The 10739-nt window shown below is 44.1% G+C and overlaps 1 protein-coding gene across 2 annotated transcripts in view; it reads left to right on the top strand.

Moving 5' to 3' along the window:
• Nucleotides 1-343: 343 nt before the first annotated feature.
• The window catches only part of timm21 (translocase of inner mitochondrial membrane 21), a 46333-nt gene continuing 35937 nt past the window's right edge, over nt 344-10739 (top strand). For both annotated transcript variants that reach the window (XR_006311424.1, XM_043688450.1), the window contains exons 1-2: nt 344-986; nt 6010-6072. Coding sequence is in view for 1 of the 2 variants with exons in the window: in XM_043688450.1 (XP_043544385.1) it covers nt 590-986; nt 6010-6072 (460 nt within the window). In the remaining variant the exon portion in view is untranslated. The remainder of the gene's footprint in view (nt 987-6009; nt 6073-10739) is intronic.

Here is a 10739-nt window from a genome sequence, read left to right as displayed (position 1 = left end):
ACACAGTCAGTCGCCTGGTCTTTATGGAATGCAGATAGGAGCAGGGAGGGAAATACATTTCTAGTAGTGGGGTCTGTTTGTAGCTAGTGGGAATGGCAGAGGATGTTACGATGTAATTAGAGGTTGGTGGGGTGGAAGGTGAGGATGGTTGGGGAGGGTTCTGACTTTGTTGAGGTTGGAGGGGAGGGGCTTGAGAGCAGAGGTGCATGAAGTGGATGAGAGACGCTGGAGGGTATCATTGGCACTGGAAGCGGAATTTGCAGTCTTTGAAGAAAGAGGCCATCTGGTGTTTTCTGTGGTGGAACTGGTCCTCCTAGGAGCAGATGCGGCGGAGACGGAGGAACTGGGAATTTTGACGTGTATTATAATGAGTTGAGATTGCACTGTGTTTAAGAAATTGGTCTGTGCCTTTAAACGGTTGAGGACTTGAAACAGACGTCCTAACACAATTTTAATAGGAGATCCGTGTACTGCTGCAGCGAGCTCTAACAACCAATGAAGAAGGTAGGCGGAAATTGGGGAAAAGCAACATGGACTTTGTAGTCTTTGTCTAATCGTATTCTTACAACCGATAAGCAGGCGGAACTACATGTCCCACCGATCTACTCAAACGCTGATTCAGTGGAAGAATGACAGCGAGGAAAATATAGTTTCTACAATTGCAAAAAACGAACAAATGGCCAATGTTTACTTTTTGCGAGCGATGTGCACGCACAGAGGAAGGCTGGCGTCCCAATACAAAACCCAACTCCGGTTGCCTTGTTCCGCACTACCCCAACTCTGTAACTCTGTTCGTGTCAGGCCCGGAATTGCAGGAGTCACCACTTCCCTGCTGCAAAAGCTGCGCTCATTTTACTTTGTTAGCACAGTTCCCAGTCGGTGCATTTTCACAGAGACGAAATTGAGAAATCCAGCTCCAGAGAAGAAGCAAGACAACAAAGTATCATTGAGAAGCAGTACTCCGCCCGCATCAACAACTCAGAAAGGTAATTGTTCCAAAGGAATCCCTTCGAACTAACAACCTTCAATCTGAGTATTTAACACTGCTGTCCAAGATCAAGGTCAGTACAAAACTTTTAAGTTATTCCACTTCCTTCCCTCAGCCTTCACGTTGGCTCAGCATTCAAAGTTAAAGCATAATAGAAGCGGAGAGCGAACATTGGTCATGAGTGATCCCAGAAAATAAAGTCTGATATACATGTACGAAAACTCAAAGAACTTGAATTTATTTAGCACCTTTTTATTGTCAACCATCCCAAAATGTTTCATATGTTACGTTGGAATTTATCTGACAAAGTAAGAAGTTGCCCAGTTATATCATGCTTGTAGAAACAGCCAAACAAATCCAACCTGATCAATTATCTTTCTCATCAGCCTCCTCTCAGCCATCAGGTTAATGTGTGATCTTGTCAATGGTGTTGTTAAGTGGTACTTGTACAGCATAACATACTCGTTTTGAGTTCCATCAGGGCCGGATTTCATTTGCAGCCTCGGTCCAAACGTGGACAAAAGAGCTGAATTCCAGGGTTGATGGTCGAAGTGGCTATTTTTGACATGGGTACAGCTGAAGGTGTGACACTGAGAAGCTATAGTAAAAATGATGTCAGTGGTGGATCAGGGAGAAAATTCCCTGTTATAGAGGTAGGAGCTCTTCAGGTCAGTGAACAAGGTCCAACTATCTTCAGCTCTTCCATCCATTGTAAGGTCAGAATATTTGACGATTATGTAGTTTTCTGGTCCTCTTGCAGTTATTCAGATAATTAAGCCATCAGTGCTTTCATGCGTCTACAGTCAGATAACAACCAATGTTGGACTGAAATGCCAGGAAATGACCATCTGCAAAAAGTGAATCTAATCACATCCACTTCGCATTCATTGGTATTTCCATCATATCCCTCATGATCAGCATCATGGTAGGAGGATTACCACTGAAAATATAATTACACCATCATAGTAAGTTTCCTAATAATGATACTAATTGAAGGTATCATTAGTGATTTACACGTTTTCTAATTTGTCAAAGTCTGTCCACCATCTACAAGATCCAAGTCAGAATCTGATACAACGCAATCACTTTACTGTGTTAATATGGTTCCCAGTTGGTACATTTTTACAGTGACTAAATTGAGAAATCCAGCTCCAAAAAAGGACCAAGACAACAAAGTATATTTAAGAAGGTGTGCCCTTCTGCATCATGCTCGAGTGCAATTCCAACTACACTCGAGACTCAACACTATCCAGGACAAGGAAGTTCAATTGATCGATTGCCCAGCCATCACTTTAAATGGCAGTCATACCTGCATGGCTGCAGTAAGTAGCATCCACAAGGTGATATTCAGAAACACACTAACATGTCTTCAACAACACTTTCAAAGTCTACAACCTCTACCACCTAGCAGAACAAAAGCAACTGGCAGACAAGAACACCACCAACTTGCAAATTCCCCTTCTACGTCATACAGTACCCTGACCTATAAGTCTATCCATCATTGTCACTGGGTTAAAAAATTTGAACTCCTTACCTACCAATGTTTGAGCATACCAGTGCCACGTGACCTGCAGCAACTCACCACCAGCAAGGATGGTTAGGGAATGGACAATAAATGCTGGCCTTGCTAGTGATGTCAACAACCTGTGAATTTTTATTTGAAGTGTGCATGAAAGATTTTCAAGAACGGCAGTAGTGGATCAATGTGAGAACCTAGTTTTAAACAGCAAAGTGCTATTTACTACAATGTGCTTATTAACTAGTTATTCTGGGTGAATCTACCTAACCCATGAACAACATGGGCCATCGTGAGAAAGTTGGAAAGATCGTGAAAGATGGCCCACGAGGAGAGGACGAAGTTCCATTTTCCAACTAAGTGTTGAATGATGAGACAAGAATCTTGCACGTGAATGATGAGAGGCATATCTGCATGTACGATCATGTGTTTCATCTTGCTAATAATTAATCTATCCACAGTATTGTGAAATTAGCCATTCTCCCACCCAATGGATAGAAGCTGGATGGTGACAAGATTCCTAATGTAGAAGTAAAAGTTGTTCCATGGTGAATCCAGCTTGTCGCTTGCTGTTCTGAACATTCATCTTGGGGCACCCTCCATAGGCAATGGCCAGACTCTCACCCTGACTACAGATATCAAGATCTGACATTTACCAGTATCAGCATATCATCTGATCCACAGCATATTTCTGCACTTCAAGGCTGCATTTTTGGAGTGCACTGCAGAAAGGCCTGTTGGCCTTAAAATTACAATCAGGCAACCCTGGAGCATTTGTGACGAGGATCCACGCTTGCTGAGAGTTTCCTGCACAGAGGTAGATTACAGAATTATAGAATTGTACTATATAGAAGAGGTACTTAGGCACATCAAATCTGTACTACCAAGATGGCGGTGATCTATGTGGATCATTTTGCTGGGCCCTGCACCACAACATAGGCAAGGCGGAGCTGTAACCCACCCTAGTCAAGTTATTTTTACTTATTAAGACTGAAAGAATTGTAAAATTCCAGAAGTTTTCTTGCCTTTGTTTTCATTGTGAGGAAATGCTGAAAAAAGGAGCGAGCTACCCCAATGTCGGGGCCGCAGCCGAACCCAGCGATGTAATAGACCAGATTACACACCAAGCCTTGGTCACAGCTGAGGTCTCGTGAGGTGCTGGAAAAGCAGATTGAGGAAAAGCTGCCTCCAATCTCTCCTGTGCTTCAGAAGCATGAGCAGCAGCTGGGAGACTTCGGGAAAAGGTTGGACGAGGTTGAACGCCGAGTCACAGTGGTGGAAGCTGAGATCAACTCATCTAAGGATTGCATCCGAGCCCTGCAAAAGCAGGTCCATAGTTTACTTGATCAGGCTGACGATCTTGAGAACAGGGGCAGGAGGAAAAATCTTGGTATTGTCGGTCTGCCAGAGGGGAAAGAAGGTGAGCAGCCAGTAGAATTTTTTGAGAAATAGCTGCTGGAATTCCTTAGCTTGGAGGCTGAAATGGGAAGAATGAAGATTGAAAGAGCTCACCGGGTCATGGTGCAAGGTCAGGTCTGCACTAATGCTTTCACCGTATCCTAGTGCAGTTCCACAATTATAGAGACAAACAAAGAATCATGGGAGCTTCCAGGAGGAGTTAAGAAGGTAGTTGAGATGGTTAGATGCCTAGCTACAGGCAGTTTAAGCCTGGTTTTGGTATTTAACTACCCTGGTTGCCATATTGGCAACAGGACAGGAAACAGGGTCTTGAGATGTAGGTACCCCTCTGAGTCAAAAAGTGTGATTTGGGATAAGGTGGGGGGAGGGAAGATGAGGAAACTGGTGAAATCACCATAAATCCTGTGTGTTTGGACGGTCCCAAGGCAGAAGATGGGGTGTTTTTGTTCCAGGATTCGGTTGTCTAGAATCTGGCAGTGAAGGAGGCCCAGGACTTGTATGTCCTTGGTGGAGTGGGAGGGGGAGTTGAAGTCTTCGGCCTGAGGTTTATGGGGTTGTTTCATGCTAGATGTCAGATCCCACCCTCCAACCGGGCATCACCCTCTTGAACTGTCCTACCTGTCCATCTTCTTTCCTACCTGTCTGCTCCACCCTCCACTCTGACCTATCGCCATCACCCCCCCCCCCACCTTCATCTACCTATCACATTCCCAACTACCTTCCCCCAGCACCATCCCCTCTCATTTATCTCTCAGCCTCCTCGGGCCTCTCCCACATTCCTGATGATGAAATGACAAAACATCAACCCTCCTCATTGGATGCTGCCTGACCGGCTGTGCTTTTCCAGCACCACACTTTTTGGCTCCTATATTTCACCGTAAAGGGAACATGTTTGGCCCATTTAAACATCTCCCACTGTTCTGCTGTATATTTACCTTCATGTAGCTGTTTGTAGTCTACTTTAGCCAGATCCTAGTTTATTTTAATAAAATCTGTCTTACCCCAGTGCAAAATCCTTTTGCTTTCCAGACTATCTTTCTGCTTTTCCATTACAAACTTACAATGTTTGGTGCTGTTATCACTATCATTAGAATATGATTAAGTTTTATTGTCACATATACTCAAGTAAAGGAGTACAAGGGTACAGTGAAAATTCACCATTGCTGGCACAAGCTTGGGTACAAATTAGTGCTCTTCCACTGTCATCTCAAGCCTGTATGGCTTCATTTGCCAGAATAAGTCCACAACTGCATCTTCTCTTGTAGAACAATCTAAATTTTGACATTAAAGCTTTTTCAAGAAGCTTGCCTCCTCCACCCATTTTAAAGTATGATTATCTTAATAATTTTAAATTCTCTCATAATTTGACCCATATTCCTTTTAGATGTTTGAGTGAATTGACTATATATCTGCATCTTAATTGCTTGCAGGCTATTTGCAGCCTATAATACTCCTAACAGTGTGGCTACCCAATGTTTATTCCTAAGTTCTACCTACAATGCCTCATTTGACAATTCTCATTCCAATATATCATTCTTCCTTACTGCAATAACTGCCTCCCAAACTAATAATGCAAACACTATTTCCACTTCTGCGTCTTCCTATCTCCTACCTAAAGATCCTATACTCTGGATTGTTCAGTTACCAGTCTTGTCACTCTGTCAACTACATCTCTATGATGTTAACAACATTACAGTTCAATCCATGTGTCAATCCATACCCTTAACTAGTTGGTCTTACTTCTAATACTCCTGGTAGTAAAATAGAGGCCATCCATCCTTGCCTTACTCCCTTGATACACCACATGGCCGAACTACATAAATATAAGTTATTTCTTTCATACAAAAAAAGCATTTCATTAAATGTAGTGTAATTACTTTTTAAAATTCATATTTTTTTCCAATAACCAAACGATCATTTGTAAGGACATTTATCCTTGAATGTTTTAATAATTGGTGGACAGCTTTTAAGAATATATGAATTATAGTCGGCTAATCAATAAAATCATGCAAATACTGGTAATTTGTAGCCTTTCAAATTGCATGTATGCTGTTAAATAACTATTTCAAATTCTTGTGGCCTTCAGTAAAAGAAGCTGGAAAAGATTTTACCTATCTTCTCGTTGTCTTGGTTGGGATTGGCATAACAGGTAAGAGACCCTTATATATGTGTGTATAATTTCTGATCATTGCAGCTTTTGTTTGCATTAGATTGAAAGGATTAATGAGGTAGTAAAGAGTTCTTAGGAATCAATATTGATGTACAAATATATGAATAAGTGTAACTTCTCATACATAGCAAACCTTTTATTAACCGGCACTGATGGGACCAGGAGTTTGCCGGTTGATCAAGTATTCCAAATAGTCAAGTGGTCCACATAAAAGGTCATGGAATTCCCTCCCTAATGTCATTGTGGGTCAACCCACAGCAGGTAGACTGTAGCGGTTCAAGAATGCAGCTCACTACCACTTCTGAAGGGCAACTAGGGATGGGCAATAAATGTTGGCCAGCCAGTGGTGCCTACATGCCACTAAAAAATGAATGTATAAAAAGTAAAAACACACACTAAGTAGTAGAAATGTAATGCAGAGGGTATACACATCATTGTTATACTTTATTTACAGCACTTGAATACTATTGCAACTTTGCCTTACATAAAACGTACTGGCAGAGAGCCTCCTTGCTCACACGTCCAATGACTACTTGGACATCATGGAGATTGCAATAATGCAATAAACTGGTATTCCAAGCAAATCATTTTTGCTGGTTTATCGAGAATGCTGGTTCATAAGGTGCCACTTTAAAGTTTGCTGTATAAAGCATAACAAGTTAGTGCGCAGATTAGATTAGATTAGATTACATTAGATTACATTACAGTGTGGAAACAGGCCCTTCGGCCCAACAAGTCCACACCGACCCGCCGAAGCGCAACCCACCCATACCCCTACATTTACCCCTTACCTAACACTACGGGCAATTTAGCATGGCCAATTCACCTGATCTGCACATCTTTGGACTGTGGGAGGAAACCGGAGCACCTGGAGGAAACCCACGCAGACACGGGGAGAATGTGCAAACTCCACACAGTCAGTCGCCTGAGTCGGGAATTGAACCCGGGTCTCCTGGCGCTGTGAGGCAGCAGTGCTAATCACTGTGCCACCGTGCAGCAGATGATTAAAAATGCAAGTGCCATAAAGACAGAAATTGCTATTAAAACTCAGCAAGCCTAGCAGCATCTGTTAAAAGAAAGCAGAGTCAATGTTTTATGTCTGGTAACTGTTCATCAGAACCATTAACAGCTAAGAAAATATGGTATTTATGAAGGTGAGGTTGGGACAGGTGGTGGGGGGGTGGGGGGAGATGAGAGATCAGGGGTACATAGGGATGGAGCCCAGAGAGAAACAGATAAAAGGGGTAGGAAAACAAGGGGATTATGGATATCAGGCCAAGATGCAAGATAGGTAAACAGGCAGGAGACTGGAAGAACACAGCAGGGCAGGCAGCATCAGAGGTGGAGAAGTCAATGTTTTGGGTGTAAACCTTCTTCAGAACTGGGGGGTTGGGTGTAAGGGGAGTTGCAGATAAAGGAGGTTGGGGAGAGGCAGGGTGGTGTGGTGAGGTGGGGATCGGTGAACATAGGTAGGTTGGTCAATGGGAAGAATGAATCCGGTTGGTGGCGAGAAGGAAGGGTCGATGAGAGGAATGGAATGGAAGGGGGGAGGAGGAGGGATGAGAAAGGGAGTCAGGTGATGGGAAGGGAGGTTCTTTGAATGTTGAATCCTCTGGACTGTAGGCTGCCCAGGTGGAAGATGAGGTGTGGTTCCTCCATTTTGTCGTCCGATTCGTCATGGCAGTTGAGGAGGCCAAGGATGGTCATGTCGGAAAGGGAGTGGGAAGGGAAATAAAATTGGAGGTCAGATCGTCCCCTGCGGGCCTGACTGAGATGCTCGGCGAAACATTCCCTTAGTTTATGTTTGGTTTCCCCAATGTAGAGAACCCCACATCGGGAGCACTGGTTAAAGTGAACTACGTTAGAGGAGAGGCAAGTGAACCTCTCCAGGAAGGACTGTTTGAGGCCCTGAATGGATGTTAGGGGTGTGCCAGCAGATTTTGCATCTCTTCCAGCTGCAGGGGAAGGTACCTGGGGATTCGGAGGGGTTGATTGGGAGGGGTTGGTTGGTGGGGAGAGTGGTGCAAGCCAAGGATTGGCAAAGGGAATAGTCCTTGTGGAAGGCAGGGAGGAGTGGAGAGAGGAAAATGTTCTTGGTGGTGAGGTCTAGTTGGGTTTGGAGGGATATGGGCCGGGTGCTGGCAAATGGGACTAGATTGGGTTGGGATATCTGGTCGGCATGGACAGGTTGGACCGAAGGGTCTGTTTCCATGCTATACATCTCTATGACTCTGTAAGTGTCTAAGGGTGATGCGTTCGATTTAGAGACTGGTGGGGTGGTAGGTGAGGACACGGGAGACCCTGTCTTCATTTGTGTTTGAGGGGAGGGTGGTTTAGAGCAGTGGAACGGGGAGTGAAGATGGTGCAGTGAAGGATTGTCTGGATGACGGGGGTGGGGGGGTTGGTGTGGGGAAGAATTATGTTGTTCAAGATAGGTGGACATCTGGGATGTTTGGGAGTAGAATGTCTCCTCATCCAAGCAGATGTGGCAGCGGCAGAGGAAGTAGGAGAATGGGATGGAGTTCTTGCAGGATACTGGGTGGGAGGAGGTGTAGTCCAGGTAGTTGTGAGAGTCTATGGGTTTATAGTAAACGTCCATCTCGCGCTCTCTCTCTCTCTCTCTCACTCTCTCTCTCTCGCGCGCGCTCTCCTGCTCTCTCGCTCTCGCTCTCTCTCTCCGCTCCTCTGGAATCCATTTCCATTTATCCACCCACTGCTCCCCTTTGCCTCCCTCTACTCATCTGTACCATAGATACCACTTCTAGCTTATCTCTCCACGCTTCATGCTCACTGCCTTTATTCCTGATGAAGGGCTTTTGCCCGAAACGTCAATTTCGCTGCTCCTTGGATGCTGCCTGAACTGCTGTGCTCTTCTAGCACCACTAATCCAGAATTCGATAACAGAGCCTTTAGCCTTTATTTTTGAGTCATCATTGTCTACAGGTTTAGAACCAGAGGAAGTAGTAAGATTCTGGGTAATCCAAGACGGAGGATGGGAAAAACTTCTGGCTGTAAGAGCTGCTCCTTTTTTTTTTGAGGTATTTTAGGTGTTGGAGGTGATTTCCTCGAATTCCAGGAGCAGCAATGACTGTTTTATATGCTGTTGCATTGTTTTGGAACTTTGGGAAAAAAAGTCAAAACAACAGCAGTTTATAAGGGAGAAGAGCAGACAAAGGAAGCACATGGTGAGGACAGGGCAGGAGAGAGAGAGAGAGAGAGAGAGAGAAAACCTGCACAGTTACTGCCTTTGCTGTTTGAATTCGTGTATCGCTGGACATCGGAGTGCATCTGAGAACACTAACAAACAGTGAAATTCACAACTAATCTTGGAGGAACTGTTGAGCGAAGTTCATAGCACAGAATCAGAAATCAGATAAGTTTAATTGTTGTTTTAAGTCTGTCCAATAGAAAGGCTGCAGTAGTGGATACAATGGATTCTTTCTTGATTATATGTTTTTGAAGATAAGTCTCTTGATTAAACGTAAAATATAAGCCATTACTATTAATTTAACCTGGGGCAGTGTTTGCAGAGGAATAAGACAGTGTTATTTTCTGGGTCTGTAGATTGTGAAGGAGCAGAAATGGCCTTTGCAGTGATATGTACTTCTTGTCAGATGGGGGAGTTTAAAGAGAGTTTAAGGGTTACTGCGGATTATATCTGCCACAAATGCTGTTGGATGCAAATCTTCTCAGATCAAGTGAATCAGTTGGAGAGACAAATAGAAGCGATAAGGAATTTGCAACAGCTGCAGTATGTGATGGATGGCAGTTATAGAAAGGGGGAAAGTCTCGGATACAGTCACACAGATGGGTTAACTCCAGGAAGGATGAGAGAGGTAGGCAGCTAGAGCAAGAGTCTTTTGTGGATATACCCATTTCAAACAGGTATGCTGTTTTGGAAAATGTAGGGGGTGATGGATTCTCAGGGGAACGTAGCACAAACAGCCAAGTTTCTGGTATTGAGACTGGCTCTAATGCAACGAGGGATACGTCGACTTCCAAGAGATCAACTGTGTTAGGGGATTCTCTAGTTCGAGGTACAGACAGACGTTTCTGTGGCCAGCAGAGAAAAAGCAGAATGGTGTGTTGTTTCCCTGGTGCCAGGATCAAGGATGTCTCAGAGAGGGTGCAGAATGTTCTCACGGGGGAAAGGGACCAGCAGGAGGTCGTTTTCCACATTGGAACCAATGACATTGGAAGGGAAAAGGTTGAGACTCTGAAGGGAGATTACAGAGAGTTAGGTAGAATTTTAAAAAGGAGGTCCTCAAGGGTAATAATATCTGGATTACTCCCAGTGCTACAAGCTAGTGAGGGCAGGAATAGGAGGATAGAGCAGATGAATGCATGGCTGAGGAGCTGATGTATGGGTGAAGGATTCACAGTTTTGAATCATTGGAATCTCATTTGGGGTAGAAGTGACCTATACAAGGAGGACAGATCGCACCTAATTTGGAAGGGGACTAATATACTGGCAGGGAAATTTGTTAGAACTGCTTGGGAGGATGCAGGGAGATAGTGAGGAAAGAGATCGATCTGAGACGGGTACAGCTGAGAACAGAAGTGATTCAAACAGTCAGGGCAGGCAGGGACAAGGTAGGACTAATAAATTAAACTGCATTTATTTCAATGCAAGGGGCCTAACAGGG

This window comes from Chiloscyllium plagiosum, chromosome 4, assembly GCF_004010195.1.
Source record: "Chiloscyllium plagiosum isolate BGI_BamShark_2017 chromosome 4, ASM401019v2, whole genome shotgun sequence".
Lineage (NCBI taxonomy): Eukaryota > Metazoa > Chordata > Chondrichthyes > Orectolobiformes > Hemiscylliidae > Chiloscyllium > Chiloscyllium plagiosum.
This window is presented reverse-complemented; position numbering and strand designations above follow the sequence as displayed.